Source organism: Gadus chalcogrammus, chromosome 8 (genome assembly GCF_026213295.1).
Source record: "Gadus chalcogrammus isolate NIFS_2021 chromosome 8, NIFS_Gcha_1.0, whole genome shotgun sequence".
In the NCBI taxonomy this organism is placed as follows: Eukaryota; Metazoa; Chordata; class Actinopteri; order Gadiformes; family Gadidae; genus Gadus; species Gadus chalcogrammus.
The window spans coordinates 18,080,690-18,099,532 of record NC_079419.1 but is presented as its reverse complement, the minus strand read 5'-3'; the positions used below and the strand labels follow the sequence as shown (position 1 = coordinate 18,099,532).

The 18,843-nt window shown below is 46.9% G+C and overlaps 2 protein-coding genes across 5 annotated transcripts in view; one reads left to right on the top strand and one right to left on the bottom strand.

Annotated features, from left to right (window-relative positions):
• The window catches only part of LOC130388130 (integrin alpha-6-like), a 12,010-nt gene extending 8,677 nt beyond the window's left edge, over positions 1-3,333 (top strand). Inside the window, exons 19-22 of the mRNA XM_056597484.1 lie at positions 144-242; positions 1,672-1,797; positions 2,339-2,444; positions 3,222-3,333. Of these exons, the coding sequence (XP_056453459.1) occupies positions 144-242; positions 1,672-1,797; positions 2,339-2,398 (285 nt within the window). The 3' untranslated portion in view covers positions 2,399-2,444; positions 3,222-3,333. The remainder of the gene's footprint in view (positions 1-143; positions 243-1,671; positions 1,798-2,338; positions 2,445-3,221) is intronic.
• Positions 3,334-4,335: 1,002 nt separating this feature from the next.
• Positions 4,336-18,195, bottom strand: LOC130388269 (neurabin-1-like). 4 transcript variants are annotated; one of them, XM_056597697.1, is made up of 19 exons: positions 18,103-18,195; positions 15,850-17,789; positions 14,941-15,073; positions 14,348-14,468; positions 14,158-14,262; positions 13,981-14,071; positions 13,742-13,882; positions 12,968-13,021; positions 11,766-11,866; positions 11,375-11,503; positions 10,931-11,027; positions 10,756-10,822; positions 7,487-7,617; positions 6,983-7,218; positions 6,602-6,664; positions 5,899-6,142; positions 5,538-5,627; positions 5,200-5,388; positions 4,336-4,956 (listed from the first exon to the last, which is right to left on the bottom strand). In XM_056597697.1, exons 2-19 carry the CDS (start codon positions 17,542-17,544, stop codon positions 4,747-4,749), a joined length of 3,897 nt encoding a protein of 1,298 aa, XP_056453672.1. In that variant the 5' UTR covers positions 17,545-17,789; positions 18,103-18,195; the 3' UTR covers positions 4,336-4,746. The 4 variants fall into 4 exon arrangements, with proteins under 4 accessions (XP_056453672.1, XP_056453671.1, XP_056453673.1 ...); XM_056597696.1 differs by having other exon boundaries at positions 18,001-18,183; XM_056597698.1 differs by lacking the exon at positions 18,103-18,195 and adding an exon at positions 17,928-18,008.
• Positions 18,196-18,843: the final 648 nt, after the last annotated feature.

The window sequence follows — 18,843 nt, the reverse complement described above, 5'->3', positions numbered from 1 at the left end:
TGATACTCTCCTATGTATGAATATGTAGGTATAAAAATAAAAATAATGATATTGAATTGAATTTATTAATATATGTTTGATTTTGCCAATTTGTACACTAGCTCTTCTGTTTAACCTAGTGTCTTATATTTCCCTTTGTGTAGGAGTACTCCAAGTTGAACTATCTGGATATCATAGTGAAAGCTTCTCTAAAAGTGGTCATCGCCGGACAGGAAATGGCTCTGAAGAACTCAGAAACACAGGTATTCATGTGCAACATCGTAGTTATGGTGATTTTATTAAAAGCTAAGGCTAAAACATTAGGAATATTTTGGTTCCTCTACCGTAACCTTTTACAGTAAAGAGCCGCTACAATTTATGTGTAAGTCCTGAAGTGAGTATTTTGCATGGAACTGACATGACCTTATATAACATATCTACCCTTAAGGTACGGCCACACCAACCGCGTTGCTCGCGTTAGGGGCGTTGAAAATCGGCATTTTTGCATAGGGAACCATTGGTCTAGGCGCGGTACACGCGTTGAAGCGTTGAAGCGTTGCGTTGGGGGCGTTGGGCGCGGCAGTTGCACGTAATTACGCACGTAAACGCAGTAACGCGCCCAACGCACCAACGCCCGGAGTTCAGAAAATTGAACTTTCAACGCTCCAACGCGTGACGCTTAGCCGCGGTAGCCAATCAGCGTGGAGCTTGACCCGACGTCACTGGCAGAGAGCAGTGAGCTTGCACAGAAGCATACGGCCGACATCTTTCTTTTTTCTTCTGGGTGGAAATAGTAACATAGTTACGCCATTAAATGCGTTTATGGAAACATTTCTAGCGAGAAATGTGCATTTTACTTTCATAATGTTCGCTCAGTGAATGTGAAGGATGTTTGGTTTGATAGTTATGACGAAGAGGGAACGCTCCGTTCACTTGCATGGACAATGGACTCATCTAGCTGCGTTGGCGCGTTGACGCGTTGGAGCGTTGAACCACCACACACTGGTCAAGCGTCAGGTTAGGCGCGGTACTCGCGTTGTCCAACGCGAGTAACGCGGTTGGTGTGGCCGCACCATTACTGTGCGTTCACACCAAAAGCTGTAAAGCGTTTTGAGCGATAAAAGCCCATTCACTTTCTATTAGACATGAGCGATAAAGCGATTGGAGAGATAAAACGCTTGAGATAGCTTTAAAGCTGTAAAGCTGTAAATGAGAGTTGAAAACAGCTCAACTCTATGCAAATGAGCTAGTAGCGTTTCGGCTGTAAATGACCGCCAGCCAATCGGAATGTAGATGTCTCTCGTCGGCGTGGGTGGTCCCAGTAAACATACGCGAGAAAACGCAAAAGAGGTATGAGCTGTAAATATTATGGACAGTGTTGCGTTTTGAGCTATTTGGCGATTTTGCATCTTTTACAGCTTTTGGTGTGAACGTACAGTTACTGCACACTAGCGTATTTCTCCCCTGAATGCCTCCACAACAACGCCAACGTCTCTCTCCCCTCGCTGCTCCCCTCCCCTCGCTGCTCCCCTCCCCTCGCTGCTCCCCTCCCCTCCCCTCTCTGCCCCCCTCCCCTCTCTGCTCCCCTCCCCTCGCTGCTCCCCTCCCCTCGCTGCTCCCCTCCCCTCGCTGCCCCCCTCCCCTCGCTGCCCCCCTCCCCTCCCCTCGCTGCCCCCCCTCCCCTCGCTGCAGGTGAAGGTGACGGTGTTCCCGGAGAGGCGTGGGTACCAGACCGGCGGGCTGCCCTGGTGGATCATCCTGGTGGCCATCCTGCTGGGCCTGCTGCTGCTCGCCCTGCTCATCTTCCTCCTGTGGAAGGTAGGTCCAGACCCCCCCCCCCCCACACACACACAAACACACAGAACCACACACCAACGCCCAACAGAGGCTGAAGGGGAGGCGGGGTAGCTCTCCCTGTCCCCCACATCCCAGGAGACCGAAGTCCCCTGAACTGACTTTTTAGACATTTAACCTAATCCTAACACACTCGTGTTTGATTATCACTCATGTCCAAGGAAGACATTGTTGCCACATTTCCTATTGGCCTTACTCATCCAGCGGCCGACCGGTTCCATATTGGATCCTTGAGGGGGGGGATGCAGCACTTAGAACAAAGATGGCGGCTAAGTGGCGGGACTTATCAATACAGTTACAATTTCAGTTTGATAGTCTTAGTATAGTATGTAAATGACATAAACAGTATATGGTAAGTGATAGCAGCTAGTGTTGTCCTTCAATTGGCCCAGAAGGAGGGCTTATGGTCCAATGATTGATACCTCATGTCACACACACAGACGCACACACACACACACACACATGCACACACATGCACGATTTCTAACCATTTTCCTCTCCTCAGTGTGGTTTCTTTCGGAAAGACGACAGCCCAGACACAAAGCTCCTGACGGCGGATGCGTAGAACAAGAGGCACAGAGTGATAAGCAAGAGAGAGAGAGAGAGAGAGGGTAACATACCAAACCCTTTGGTGTACGGTGGTGGGCGAGTGCAGGGACGCCGCATCACTTCTCGGAGGGGGCTCATCTTCTGCACTCTGTCGCGTTAACCAGTGGCATTGCTTTCAGCTGTGGCTTGGAGAGCAGCCTTGGGCACGTCGCTGAACACCCTGACACGGCACTGCTGTGACAACAGCACAGTGATGGTTTAAAGAGCTTGGGATTTATTGCTGTGGCAAACTCTTGTTTACACCCTACCCACCCCCCCCCCCCCCAAACCTCTCCCCCCTCCTCTTCTATCTTCCCTCTTCTTTGCTTTGCTGTGTGGTTTGCTTCAGGGGGGGCTTGGGGGGTGGAGGTAATGCCTGGCCAATGGGAGAGGACGGTTGCTATCATGTGACTGACTGGGTCATCGTAGTGAGGGGTGGGATGGTGGTGGCGATTCTGCAACGTTTTGGGGTTTCCTTGCTGCATTCAGGCACCTGCTTCCTCTGGTCTCCGTGGCAACTCTGGCTATGGTTCAGATTTCGTCCAGAGCACTAGAACAACCTTTTGGCACTTTGATGAATATTGATGCTACGGCTTTCTGGCTTGTAAACTCCTCCTGTCCTGTCCTCCTCCGTGCCTTAACTCCTGTGACACGTGCTTTGGATCACAGAACCTAAGGGAGGACCATTCTTTTAAAAGCGCACGTTGGTGCTTCGGCGACCTCTGCCTCATTTCCCTACCTTTCTTATATTTTGCATCCAAAATGAATAATTGATCCATCACTTTGTTCATTCTCTGCAGTGTGGCTTTTTTAAACGTACCAAACACGAAGACACGGTTCCCAGTTACAACGCCGTGCGGATCAAAAGGGAGGTGAGGGACGGCAGAGCCGGACAGCAGGACCACTGGGAGAACCTGGAGAAGAAGCCCTGGATCAGGAGCTGGAAGGACAACCAGCATCACTCCTAACCTCCGGCGCTCGCTCAGAGACCAGCTCGCCTCCTGTTTGTTGCTTTTTTTTTTCCCTCGTACTGTCCTCTGTCCTGCCTCCACACGTATGGCAATGCACATACTGAGAATGAAAAGAAAAGGACTTGCTATGTACTTGATCTGGGTTTTTTGGAGGCTGATCTCGATTGAGGTCACTGATGTCAATCACTGGAAAGATATACGATAGGGCTACTCTGCACAACTACGGTCTTTCACAGCCTGGGGAGGGGGCGGGGCTTGTTTTGTACATTCTATACATTGTGTTGCCGAGTGACATGTGTGGGTCGGGGGGCGGGGGTTAAAGGTGTTTGTATATTTTTCGGAATGTTTTGCAGATTTTGTTCTATTTATTTTATTTTACATTCCATAGGCCACAAGAGGAAAGCAGGACTCTTTCCAAATTAATGACAGATCCGTGAATGTCCTTATCTCAAATGCAGTAGATTTCAAGTGATTGCTTTTTTAAACAGTATACCCATGTTCTCTTACCCCTTGATCCCGGCTCACCCTTTATTTTGTACCATGGATACATTGCAACTACTCATTGTAAATTCCCACTCCAAACTTAACAAATGGGTATAACCTTTTGTTTCTTGGCTCCATGAACTGGTGTAAAAAGCTGCCATTTATATAACTTTTTGAAATAAATGTTTTATAATAATGATCGTCATATGCATCAAACCATGCATATGCAAAACAGAAGTCAACGGTCTACTTGTAGGCATCCATCATTACGATGCTGAAACCCTACCTACTTCCTGGTATAACCGCTTTCACTGAGCAGCTTTGGTCAAGCTTCTCTGACATCTTTAGCAGGCTTTTTTGAATCTGGCCTCATAACCCGCAATAGCATTTTCAATCACTTCAATGTAATCAATAGCTGCAATTATTAACTGTTTTACTCAGAAATATGTAATTACAAAGACTTTATTTTGGGGCATTCTCTTCTAATATAACATTGCACCAAAGTGGTAGTTTAGAAAAATATTTATTCACAGATAAAAATACATTCAACGTGAACAACACTTGCATTCAAATGGCGAGGTCTAAAGATAAACATTATTATTATTAACATATAAAAAGCAATCACAAGAGCTGTACACACAAAATCATATATTGTAGTGAATACAGTACTGTACAGAATAAGTGCTGATTCAAACATTCGCTTTGGTCCGAAGCTCAATTAAAAAGACACCGTCTTCAAATCTAAAAAAGTTAAGCCGTACAATAGCAGCGGAAACAACCAAATCTAAAATGGAACCCGTGTGTGTGTACGAAGACACAGCATACACCTGCTGGTGGGGAGAATGCAAGCTCCTTTAGTGTTGAGCTCGTCTCACAAGAGCGACTCCGTCCTCACACCCCTCTTGCCCTGGGTTGACTTCTCTTTGTCCGTCGCCACGCTCCCCTTCTCAAGCGGCTTGTTCTCCTTCTCCTTCCTCATCCTTTTGTCCCTCTCCTTTTGGCTCTTTTCCTCGCTCTTCCTCATCTCCTTCAGCTTCTTCTTCAGCTCTGTGCGGTCGCTTTGACTGCACACGCCCAGAGCCTGCACCGCCATCCCATAAAACAAAAACGGGTTCAAAGAATACACGTTACCAAGTTTACTCATGTAATACTTTATTCATATTTCAGACTCTAAACTCTTGTAAATCGGTGTGAACCTATAATTCTTGAATATATGTAGAGAAAACGTCCTTGAGTAGATGTATCCAAATATTTAGATTTTTGATATCTAGGTATTTATATGATCCAAAAATAAGCACTGGAACTTGTCGAAAAGAGATCAAACCTTGAGCTTCTCACTGTCCAGGCCAAGCAGCTGTTCTCCGTCCACCCCCTTGGCAGTGAACTCTGCCGCGTATTGGTCCATGTTCATGCCAATCAACCACAGACACACCTGCTGGTTGGTCCACTCCAGGAGCGGGCGGCTCTGCCATTGGTTGTTATTGTGCGCTGGAGCCGGGTCATTGTCCAGAGTCTGCGGGCAGAGTACAAATTAGAATGGGCGATGTGTTTCCCTTCGGGTGCGTGTGTGTCAAGAATGAAGGAAGGAGAAGGAGGGGAAGGGCAGTGGTCTACAGGGAAAAGCACCACAGGGGAAGGGAGTGAGGGGCGAGACAGACTCACCTCAGTGGAGGAAAAGGTGACATTGTGAGAGTATCCAGGGAAGGAGTGATCGGATACAAGATCCGCCAAGCTGGAGGTCCCTACACTCGTCTAGAACATACACACACACACACACCTGTGTTACATGCATGTGTCCCACCTCTGAACCAGTGCTGTATTTCTTTATTTATCTGATGAATGAAATATAAATGATGCAATTCCCAGATCAGAAGGGTGAAGGGAGATCGATGTAGATGGATAGATTTATACTTTATTGATCCCCAAGGGAAATTCAAAGTACACGATCCGTGAGCTTTTCAGTGCCAGGAGCTGATGGCTGCAGCCCCACCACGCACGGCCCTGCGCCCTGCGCCCCCCTCACCTGCTCTCCCCTCCCGCTGGTGGTCAGGTAGGGCAGGCTGCTGCTGGACACCGAGCGGAGCCTCTCCCGGAACCTCTCCTCCTCCTCCTGCTGCTGCCCCCCCGAGCCCCCCTTCTCCCGACCCCGCTCCCCGAACCAGGGGAAGGGGAAGGACAGGCAGGAGGGGGTGGTGCTCATGGAGCCCGTCGGAGACACGCCCCTGGGGTCAACCGCCAGGTCGCCGTGGGAGCCCCCCCGGCTAGAGCTAAAACGCATCCAATCAAATATTACAATGATCTAATAATGTCTGATAGGCCATAGTCCTGGAACACTTGGGCTGTCACTTGGTGTGCTAGTAGCCGTCAGCTCCTTTTATTTATAAAAATACTACAATGGAGACGGCCGCTTTGGGTTTTTTATCATGTTCAGAGACCTTGTTTGAGAATAAACAATGCAGACAGTTGATTGAAGTCACATTGCCCAAGTGGGTCAACATTCAGAGCTCTAATAATAGCCTGCATAACATCGCAGCCTTCACAGCATGTCGAGATCCAAGCTCGTTTTGCCAAATTCAGTTCCAGTTCTGATGCCGTTTGATTTACACAAAACACAGTACTTTTTATGTGCTGAAATATCTAAAAAGCAGACACATAGCTAGGTCTTTCTTTAAGAGCAATCTGCGTTGCAAAGGCACCACTGTCCCTCAGAAGAGACACCACCGTACCGTTTATCCGAGGACTTCGTTACGACCTTCACGCTCCTTCTGCTCAGGGACTTCCGGAAGCCACTGTAGGAGGAGCAGAGAGAACGAGTGTGAGGCAGGCCCGCGGGAAGGCAACACGCGGTCCCCCAGAGACCGAACCACCTCTGAATGGGTGGACTGGTGGCGATGAATGAGTCTAATGAACAGGCCTGTGATCGCCACACTGAGTATCAAGCTCTGCTCGCCTAATATTAAGCAATATACTTACTGCCCATTAGCAACCATTACAGACATTTTTAACGATGGAAAGGTTTGGTTCATAAAAACGGAACCAAAGAAATTTCAGAAAAAAAAGGTAAATCAGCTAGCTACCACGACCAAGGCAGTATAGGGCGTCCATACCTGAAGTCAGGGAACTTCCGTCTGAGCTTCCTCGCGGACGACTTGGAGGAAGAGGAGGAGGAGGGGGTGATGTCCTCGGAGACGGGGGTCCTGGGAGTGAGGGCCGAGGCGGGGAGGCTGTGGGGGCCCAGGGCCGAGGTGGAGGAGGTGCTCGTCAGGCCGCTCCTAGGCCCCGCCTTCACCGACGCGAGCGCGGGCATCGATTGGCTGTCGTGGAGCGGGGCGGTTTCTCTCGTCTGCGGGGAGACAGAATAGAGAACGTGTGTCTGGCAAGGTGGCATAAAGCTTGTGTAAATAGTAATTGGACTGCATTGGACTGGACACACACACACACACACACCCCGATGGCGTCGAGTCAACCAGGCAAGGCGACAGCCAGCTCGTCGGGAGCAGTTAGTGTTAGGGGTCTTGTTCAGGGACACTTCGACACTCCAGCCAACCCGCTCTACCTCCTGAGCCACGTGCCGCCCCTGGTGTATATCATCGTTAATGCGTGCATCTCACTTGTTGTTTGAAGCTCTCTCGGAGTTTGTCCCGCGACGGCGGGTGCCGCTTTGCCTTCTGGGCCAGCTGAGCTTTGGCCCTCAGAGCGCTGGAGTCCAGGCGTCCCGTGTCAGGGATGCACCATACTGGACCTGACACACACACACACACACACACACACACACACACACACACACACACACACACACACACACACACACACACACACACACACACACACACACACACACACACACACACACACACACACACACACACACACACACACACACACACACACACACACACACACACCTTTTTGGCCCACCAGCCACTGTGGCAGGTAGATTTAAAAATCCACTCATCTTTTTTACCAGCCACTTTTTATACGCTATATATATATATTCTATATATGCGTACATTTGAAACAATATAATAGTAACGATAGGTAAGAAAAGTGTTTTTCATCCGCATCTTTTTTTCCATCAGAAGTGATTTTTACTGTAAGTGGGTTGAAGGAAGGAACTGAGTTGAAAACGTTACACTCTTACCGCATATGATAAACAATACACAGGTATCTGCCATGCTAAGTCATGTTTATTTTTAAGGTGTTACGATGACAAGTTTGGGGATAATTCATCTATTAAAAGTATTTAATAAAAAACAAATTGACATATTAACAATAAAACAACATGCATGGCTACACCATCATAAGTCAATTTGTTTCTTTATATTTACATGTGACTACATACAAATGTGTCCACAGACATGGTAACTAACATATGATAGTAAGCATTATTGGCCCTTAACACTAATATTCAGAAAAAACACTGCCTAAAAGGCTATTGACTTAAGCAATACAAGTAGAGGCATATGCTTGAACTTTATACCCTGAACTTTTAAACGCTGCAAACGTGCAAAAACATAATTATATATTTATGTGGCATTCGGTCCAATGCTGAAAATATATCTGTGGCATTCAGGAGGTCAATGCTGTGGTAAAGTGTGCAAAGTATGACCAAGTGTTTCTTTCTGTTCAATAATCTAGATAGATCTTTATCAATCCCATGTAGGAGAAATTTGTTATTAAGACAATAATGGTAAAAAGAATAAGGAATCTCCCACTTCCGGCTGCCATGAAAGAGAACCAAACTAATTCACACAATAGCCTTCATGCAAATCTAGCATTAAAGGTTAATTTAAGGAAGTTCTCTCCAGTCACGCTGAAAGTAGTTCGCTAGTAGTAGCGCTTTAATTTGCAGCTTCAGAGAATTCTGAGAAATCTGAATGTTGACTAAATTCTCAGAATTCTGACACTGCAAATGATTGCGCGCTACGAGTAGTGAACTAGCCTACTTTAAAAAAACACCGCGACCAGGTGACAAATGACTGGTGAGAACCTTCTTAAATGAACCTTTAATGCTGGATTTAATTATCAGAATTCGGATTTTATCCAAGTATTCTGACTTTATTATCAGAATGCTGAATTTTATCTCACAATTCAGAGTTTATTAGCCTATTCGATTTCTGAATTAAAATTCTTGTGATGAATAATCTACATTTGTACAGTCGATGTGCAGCACTTAATTCCAGTCAACTTTGTTTTCTAACACCAGCACTTCCACAACTATGCCCATGTTCCTGACTGCTATATACAAAACCATTTATAGCGCATCCATTTTTGGGCTGGGTAGTGATAGTCGCCCTGAATGCATTTTTAATGTGGGCTCTGATTCTGAATGAATGCCTCGGCTGAACTGTGTGAATGAATGAAGGGAACTGAAATCTAAAGAAGACAAGTGGTTTTGATGTACCGGTGAATTCCAGCTGAAAGTGGAACATTGCTCCCCCATCAGGGGAAATGAATGTAGCCTAGGCCTATTGTAAGTAGCCTTAAATTCCTTGTTTTTTTTGTTGATCATATCCATTTGGTATGACAATAGAAACTGAATATTTCTTCATGGGGAGAACCGCTCTAGATTCCCCCACCCCCAAACAGATTTTTTCCTGTAGAAACAAGTGCTGTCAGTTAAACGCGTTATTAACGGCGTTAACGCAAACCAATTTTAACGGCGTTAATTTTTTTAATCGCACGATTAACGCAATTTCTTATTTAATAAAAATATATATTTCTTTGGCTCAAAACAAAGAAGCAGTAGCCTGACTGATATGTTCAAGGCAGTATGTTTGTATGTTCATCGTTTAATTGCACTATAGGCTTTTTTTTTGTATCGTCCTGTTTTGATCAGTATATGCCAATGTTGTTATCAATAAAAAAACATTTGCACAAGGCAAGCCGATGAACTTTTCCATGTTGATAAGAGCATTAAAATGAGAACAATTAATGGGACAAAGAAATCAAGGGATATTTAGCATAGAAAAAAGATTTGCGATTAATCGCGAGTTAACTATGACATTAATGCAAATAAATATTTTAATCGCTTGACAGCACTAGTAGAAACCTATGGTGGAAACCGATACGCCCTCTCAACCACAAAATGTTTGAGTCACTTCTATGGAAGTAAATCTGTGCCATCGGATTTTAAAAATAAAAAGCCATTGAACTCTAAACACTGAATATTTATGCATTGAAATAACGTATTTGGATATGAATGGAACTCCTATTCAGCTTTATTTTTCAATGTTAAAAATTCAAAATCAAAGATTCAACATCAAAAACTTCAACGTGGGGACGTTGATATTCAAATCCAGATACGTTATTTCAATGCATAAATATTCAGTACTTAGAATTCAATGCCTTTTTATTTTCAAAATCCGATGGCACAGATTTACTTCCATACACTTCTCCTTCGTCATGTTTAACTGATCATACCTCTCTCTCGTTGGTTACACAAATCTTACCATGGACACTTCCAGAACCCCTCTCAAATTTCAGCCAGCCAGACAATTCACGTCACAGTCACGTCTGTTAATTAATGAATGGGATTCTGAACGTGTCCGGCCTCCGAAATAGCCTTGCTATAGCCATGCTGCCTTGTGCGCAATTTCATTTCGCGCTGCTAGGCAGCCTGGATTCCATGGATTCCATGGATCCGATTTTCGCCTGAGATGGGGAACCAATCACAGAACGGGGAGGGACGGCAAGACAATTGTGGAAATTATACATGTGAATGTCTGAATTGAATGCGTTACTCAGATTGATATTCTAGCGTTAACCCAGAGATTTCTGTTGAAAAAGTGAAGTTTGTGGTTCTCACTGGGAGGTCAGTCAGTAAGCACGTGACTGTGCAGGCGGTGCCATCAACACAGCCAGCCACCAACCACCGTACCTGTGGTTGACGAATCCAGGGAAGGAGTCCTCTCAGACGCCGGCTGGTGGTTCTCCTGCTGTGCGAGCTGAGGACAGAGCCATGGGTTGAGCGCTGAGGAACTGCTGTCATTATGCGACACGCTGAGGGAGTTCACGCGGGGCGTCCTAAACTAAAACAAGCCCGTCCTTCTCACCTGGGCCTGCAGACGCTCGACACTCTGCGTGTGCCTCCTCTCCTTCTCCTCCAGGTCCTGCTTTAGCGCCCCCTCCCTCTTCTCCCCCTCATCCAACCTTCAGGAGAATAACGGCCATGTTTTGTCGGCTCATGTTTGCGACACAGGTGTTTTGTAAAATAACTTAACCAGCGACGACTTGTCTTTCAAATGCTGATTCCTAATAACTGGCAATATTTGTGAAGGGTTTGATTGATGTATTGGTCTCTATAATCGTTTTGTTTGTGATATTTATGTGCATGTCATTGTATCAGGGCTCTATTACAAAAGAGATTCAGATCTCAAGTAGACTTCTGATATTTAAAAAAAGACTTCAAATATAAGATGTGTGTATATATCCCTTCTCAAAATTCTCATATAGTAATACAATAATCGGCATATTAAGTTTGAAGATTTGATAATTACCTGTTCTGGTATTCTCTGACAAGTCTCTTGGCCTTGCTGTATTTAATCTCCAGACTCTCAGATTGGCTCTGTGCATCAGCCAATCGCTGGCTCACAACCCTGCACAGGGTCTGAGCCTCCTGCCAATACCTGAGAGGAGAGAGAGGGATGGTAGAGTCTCTTAACAATGACCTGAGCACCATAATCATCCAACTTAACCTGAATCACATTATGTTCATCCAACTTAACCTGAATTCCATAACTCCACAATGTTCTAATTAACTCACATGATGTCATGGGTGTGGCCTTTATAAAATGAAACCGTTACTCGGCACGTTGGTATGCCGTACTAAGCACGGGTTTGGTACAACCCTCGCACTGTGTGACACCCTACAGGTATGATAGACCATACTTCTCTAGTTTCTGGCCTTTATCCTCTCCATCCTCCACCCTTTGCTCCAACTCCATCCTCTGAGTCTCCCAGTCTGCCTGGTGCTTCCCCAACTCCTTTAGCTGAGGAGGGACAGAAAGAACATAAAGAAGAGAGTAATATATTATATTGAGATATTATATATTTTTTTGGAGGACACTTCAGAAATCCAAATGGTGTCGCCATTTGGATTTCACACCCAGTTTGTGACATTCATAATACTACAAGTGTAGGGGCTTTCATCAGTTGGCTATAGTCTCAATAACCATTGGGTTACTTCATTAAGCACTAACCACTTAAAACGACATCCATTTCCATGAAACCTTGCAGCTTGCTCAATAACGCCCACAGGTATGCTGAGGACATGGAGGTGTTTGATCCTGACCCATTCAGCTGGTAGTCATACACCTCTCGAATATCCTGGCCCCACAACAAGCTGTCTGGGCAGCGGTTGACTGCGGCGTGCAACAGAAAGTTGAGCTTTTTGGATACTTATTGTATAACGCCACAGTGCGTGTTGATAGTGAAGCTCAGTCTGTTTTATTTATTTACCTGCGTCAGAGGGTAAGGCTTCCCAAACACAGTAGTATAATCCTAGAGTGTGCGTTGATGGTGAAGCTCTGTCTGAGCTGTGTTGTACTTAATGTCCAGGTCTGAGTGAGGGTTAGGCTTCCCGCACACCTAAAGTACAACTCTACGGTGTGTTGCGCATTTCATATACAACATCACTTATTATAACACTTACTTAACAGTTACACAACGACTGTACTAAAAAAGTATCATAAAGTTGGCGTCGGCCGTAATCATAGGGATCAGGCACCCCTCTTTCCTAAATCTCTCAGCATAAAAAAGCTTTTTCTTTTAAATCAGTGTTCGAATTCCATCTTAACCATTGGGTTCATTGGCTCTTTAAAACCCTCTCACACTCAGGCATCCGCCACTATGAGCGTCCTCATCACTGGAGGGGTCCAGCGGACTGACGAGAGAGAGAGAGAGCGGGGCTTCCACTGAGCGCTCCCAGAGCCCAGTGATGTCAGAACGGTGACTGCCTCAACAAGGGCTGGAACGTGGCCGCCGGTGGGTCGGCCCGCGTCCTTTCCCCCTCCGTTTGGTACGGAGCTAAATGGGTCAGCCCGGTTCTACACCTGGAGGGCTGTGGGTCTGCAGCGAGCAGAGCGACCTACCTTCTCCCTGGCGTCTCGGAGCTGGGCCGCCTTGGTCTGCCACTCTGAATGGAGCTGGAAGGAAAGTGGCAGAAAGTACATCAAGGGATAAATGTGACTTTACAGAGTGAGAAAAGCCTCAGCAGTCCTCCCAAAGCAGGAGGTAGACTATATAGGTGTGAAGAAAATCATATTTGTTGTTCAATGGAAATCAACCGCAAATTGTTTTGATTGTTGGGGGGGCGGGGGGGAAAAACCTGCCTTGGCTAGAAATTTCCTTTCAGTACTTGATCATTAACGGGTGTAACTGGTTCTGGTGGGACACCAGTCAAGCGCCGTCCAACAGCTGACAGCCAACATTGTCTTATCAGATACACGAACACCAATAGCTGGTCAATTCAAGGCCTTCTCTCTCACACATAACTCTGCAGTGTGCTGAGCTGGATTACACCAACCGAGCCTCCACCTTCTTGGGTTCTGCTGTGTATGATATCTACAAGATAGGTTGAGATCTCTGATGGACCCCATGTTGAGGATTGTATAGTGCTCCCTGCGGATGCTCCCATACTTTAAATGCTGGTTTACCATGTCGTAGATTTACTATATTTAAATCCTACAGCAGGGAGCACCATAAGGAGTGGAAACAATTCCTCCGAGCTGAAGTGCATCACCATTCCATGCAATAAATGGTTGATTCTATGACATGATGGTGACATGTGTTGTGATTTAATATATAAAAACCTGCTTTGGCGTTGTTTGCTCATGAGGTGTTTACGTGGACAGGTTTGGGGTTACCTGCTGGTATTTAATGCAGATCTCATGATTGTCCAGACCGCTGAGGGTGGAGACATCATTTTCTTCATCATCCTCCTCCTCTTCTTCCACCTCCTCCTGCTCCTCTTCCAACAGGCTGTTGTCTGACGTGTCATCCTCCCTCTGGGATACAGACAAGACCGTTCGACAGACCCAGAGAGACCAATGTGAGCAAACTGAAAGTAGCCCTGGGTAAAGCTCCTCCTGTGAGACGGACGCACCTCTCTCGGGGATCGCTCCATCTCCAGACTCTCATTGATCAGTCGTGCCACCTCACTCTCCACCCCCTGCCGCTCTCGACCAATCAAAAACCTACGCCGGAGAAAAATGCATCCGGTTAAAGTCACGGACCATGGCGCCTAACCACGAATATGCGACAGCAGAGGAAGTCCACCCACTTCACCAGGCCAGATGTGTTCTTAAGAACAGTAGCGGCAAACATCTGGGAGACTCCCACCAGACTGACTCCGTCCACCTCCACGATCTGGTCGTTGACCATAATGCTGAACACAAACAAACGCCACCATCATGATCAATATCTTCCTGACATTTTATTGGACCATGAAGACGTCGAGACGTTATCCCCACCTTCCGTCTTTCTGCGTGGCCCCTCCCTCGGTCACGCTCTTGACGAAGATCCCCAACTTCTCCAGGCCCTGGTCGGCCCCCACGCCCATCCCTATGATGCTGATCCCAAGGCCGTCCTCCTCTGGGTGGGGGGCAGAGAGAGGTGAACACCGGGCCTGAGACACACCACTGCCAACTGTGCCAATAGTTCAGAGGGAAGCAGAGAGCTGCTGGAGGGGGAAGTGGTGGCTCATTACTTGACTGACTAGTTTCCAATCACGGGTGATTAGATATGGGACTTAATCTCCCAGGTGAGGAGAAGATAATGATAGTAGAAACTGCATTTGCAACCATCCACTCGTCGAGTGTGGGATTATATGTGGGACATTAAATTCATTCAGCCGCCGGTTAAAATGTGGAGATAAGATTAGGGCACAGGATACCGTCAAACAGGCCAGGAATAGCATAAAGAACAGGAACCAAAAGGGTATCTTCTAGGTCAACTAGTGGAGCTAGGGGTTAGGGGTTCCAATGATAAAAATGTAGGCACCTTAAAAAAATACCATCCACCAAATGCCCAACACATTTAGTCATGGTGGCTAAATAAAACATACCTTTTTCTATTTCCACAGCGAAGACATCCATCTTGTCTACTCTCTTCTCCAGCTCATACTCTGCTGACGCGGACACTGGGTCGATGTCGTCATTGTGCCGGTCGTACGTCTCGTTAGAGTATGTATTGTACACCTGATGGACGGATTGACAAAGATAAGAGACATGGGAGGTTTAACATGAGGTTCTTCTGATACAAGGTAAATGTACCATGCTAGGTCATTATTGAGCAGCTAGGGGCAAGGTTTTTAGGTAGTACAGAGAGAGTACAGACAGCAGAGTTCTGACCTTTAGCCTGAGAGTCAAACACATCAACCACTACACCAACCCTTGTAAATAAAATAAAGTTACCCGTTATGATGTTTTCCTCAAGAATAACGGGACAGCACAAAGCTAGGGTATGGGTGAGGTTGTGTGTGCATGCTTGCATGCACGCTTCACACAATTCAGAGAAGCCGCCGAGGCCACGACCATCCACTGTTTATGTTGGCTGATCCACCAGTGGGTGATGGACAAGGAATGAGCGCAATAACACAGCTAGTGCAGATCTGCCCCCCTCCCTCCCTTTCACCATGGGGCGATTCACAAGTATTCTCAACACAGCATAGACACACAGAGACAACACAAATACAACCCCCCCACCCGCCCAAGAATGTTCAGTGTTCTCTTACGCTACTGTAGCTCCGAGCCAAATACAGTCACAGATGCAAGTGGGATCTTGCCTGGCCTGCTCCACAGATGGATTCAAAAAGCACTGCTCTGGGATAACAACTCTGTTTATACAGATTGAGACATCAGCAGGTAGGTACAGACTTAAGCTCCACACATCTGTGAAGTGTAAAGAGTTGGATGCTGAGCTGCTTTCCAAATCACTTGAATAAGTTCACTTTTTTGCATTCATGGTTTCTTACCGTGATGGGGGCTGTGCAGAAGTGGACCCTTCGCTTTGAATCCTTCTCCTTGTCGTCGGTGAAAGCCTTGTTCTCTATCCCATGGACCGATGCAGCTTCCGATTCGTCTCCGTGTAATACATCAGCTGTTCCCTCACACTTCTGGTCCACACACGTCTCCCTGGGCTCACCTTCAGCACTCTCCTCATGTAGGCCAGCCTTCATCTGATCCTCGGCGACAGCCTCCCTCTGTTCATCGCTCATCTCAGTGCCCTTCTGACCCCCCTCTTTCCCCTTTTCCCCTTCCATTTTCTCTTCCTCTTCGTCAACCCTTTTGGTTTGGATGGCAAACATCGTTCCGTTTCCTGTGCTGGATGGCGTGTCTTCTTCCCTGGTCTCTCCCCGGTCCTCGTGGTTGCACTCCTTTGCCTGCCAGTACTTGTCCCTCCCTGTTATGTCAGATACACTCTCTCCCTCAGATACACTGCCAGATGGGAAGTCCTGCAGGTTATGATTATCTCCTGAGACGATCGCCGCCCTGTCTCCTTGTAAAAGCAAAGTTTTCCCCATGTTGTGTTCCACCAACAGAGGTGCTGAGAGAAGCCCTGGGGAAGCCTCTGTACTGGGCTCCTCAAACACATCGTCCACCAATGGCTCCACAGCATCCATCGCCGCTCCTGCAACACGCTGTTCCCTGGCATCAATCGCCTGGAGAACCTCATCCTTCCTTTCTCTGTCTGCCGCTTCCTCCTCGTTTTCGTCGCTCTCCGATGACTCGTTCTTCACGTCTACCAACTCTGCTCTCACCGGCTGCTCCGGCCAGGTCGAGAGGTTACTCGGGGTCAAACAGGGTTCACAGGTTTCAGGTGAGACAGAGGCGGGGCGGAAGGATTCCGAATAGTTTGCCTCAGACAAAGGGTCAGCTGAGGAACTCAGAGATGGAGACTGAAGCCCTCGAGGGAAGATATCCTCGGAGGTACATGTGGTAGATGCTTCTTCATCGTCTTCCACCTGGCTGACATGTCCCCTATCTTCTTCCTCCCCTTCATCGTTCAACAACTCCTTGCTGCCTCGGAAAGCGCTCAACCTCGAACTCTGCGCCCCTCCCGGCTCAGCCACCTTGGTCTCGAACAGCTTCCGTGCCACCAGGAACGTCTGTGCCAGCGCAGCCCGGTCGATGTCGGCTATCTCCTGATCCGACTGCTTGACGGGCGTATTGGCGGTCACGCTGGGAAAGTCCAGGCTGGAGAGGCTGGACTTGCTGCCCAGGGCGCCCACCGATGAGACGAGCTGGTTGGAACGCCTGGACTGTGGCAGAGGCGAGGGCTGGCGCTGCGAGCGAGGAGGATGGGGAGAGAGGAGGAGGAGGGCGGAGCAAGTCTCTGAGAGAAGGCCCACATCCTGCCTGAGCTGCTGGCTGTCCATCTGAAGGAAGATGTTCTCTCGGATTTTGGTGCCCATGCTGGTGGTGATCCTACTCCGGGTTAGACTGCTGCTGTCGGAGCAGGTGGTTGTGGTGGTGGTGGTGGTGGGGCTTGTGTCGGACAACATGGGATCGGACAGGCTAGTAGGAATTCCACTCTGGCTTGAATCGCAACTAGAGGTGGTCTCGTGTGGAGGGGTGCCATCGAAGGTGCATTTGATGGTGTGGAAGTCAGACTTGTAGGTTATCCTATGTGGGGAGGCACTGCGGCCTCTGCTGTCCGTCCGCATCATCTGGAATTCAGGTTATCAGTAGACTGGGGGAAAGTAGTCTAGTGACGAGAAGGTCACTCTGGAGAACAGAACTATGGGCAGGTGCTGTTGTCATATGCAGCCTACTTTAAAGTTGTGAAAGTTGCAGGTGCAAATTTCAAACTTGCGGCAACCGGCTAAAAATAATATTACTCTTGGTGAAACAAATATTAATTGGTCTTCTGATTCTGTTCACCAGGTCACGTCCATCACGTTGCAACATTCGTCTGAAAGACAAGATAATTCAAAACTTCACAAGCACGTCCATCACGTTACAACAGTCGTCTGAAAGACAAGATAATTCAAAACTTCATAAACACGTCCATCGGGTTTTACAGTCGTCTGAAAGACAAGATTATTCAAACCTTCACAAACAAAATCTGGTCGAACAATTTAAACAAACAGCGGTCACACTTCCATTCAGAATCGGGCGTCTACCAAGTTATGTTGCGATATAAACAATCCTAACAGCCTACTGCCGACACGCCTCCAAACTATGGTCTTATCTCAACCGTGCGGTCTAACTTATGAGAGACTCACTGCGTATAAAATAATCATTGATTGTCCTGTGTTCTTGCAGACGAATCGCTTCACAGCCGAGAAGACACGCAAGGCGACAGGGAGCTGATGACGGGGAATGACGCACCTGCTGGGGGAGCTTAGTTAATAGGATGTCGAGACTCTCCGCTGCACATAGTGGCCCACCAGGAATAGCTCTACATTCATGTGGCTTTAATAAAAAAAAAAAAATCGATACATAAATACTGATAATTTAGCAGTTAAAACTAGCCTCGGTCTTTGAACAGCTCGGTAGGAGCCCTAAGGAGGGCTAAAGGCAGACAGATGGCGACTCATGTCTCTAAATACTGTAAAAGGATTATCCAAGTGTAATCCTGTGTAAACTACCCCATCCACACGTACACAGTCAGGGACTGAGACTAAGCAACAATACAGTGTCTAGGGCGTGATACCTGCTCCACACAAAAAAGAAATGTCAAAATAATGCCGTTCAGATGGTTGCTTACTTACAAATGCCACTATGCAGGGTACTTCATTAATAGGGTTGTATCATATTAGAAAGCTGCATGCATTATATTATTCATATAGGCCTACTATAGTTTTTTTCTTTCAGTGCCACAGATTGCAACTTGCTCTCACTGGCAGGATCTTATGATTATTAAACATAATCAATGGGCTTTTATGTGTGCTATAATGGCATGCAATTGTGGATTATTATTTACTTTAAATTAGCATATACAGCCTTTATCACTCTACAAAATA

Excerpts from the sequence above, each read along its gene's own strand:
- LOC130388269 (XM_056597697.1), bottom strand. The coding sequence starts at position 17,544 with ATGATGCGGACGGACAGCAGAGGCCGCAGTGCCTCCCCACATAGGATA. Across the intron at positions 11,867-12,967 it reads TCCGAGACGCCAGGGAGAAG|CTAAAGGAGTTGGGGAAGCA; the intron begins GTAGGTCGCTCT and ends GTCCCTCCTCAG. Across the intron at positions 11,504-11,765 it reads AAAGGCCAGAAACTAGAGAA|GTATTGGCAGGAGGCTCAGA; the intron begins GTATGGTCTATC and ends CTCTCCTCTCAG.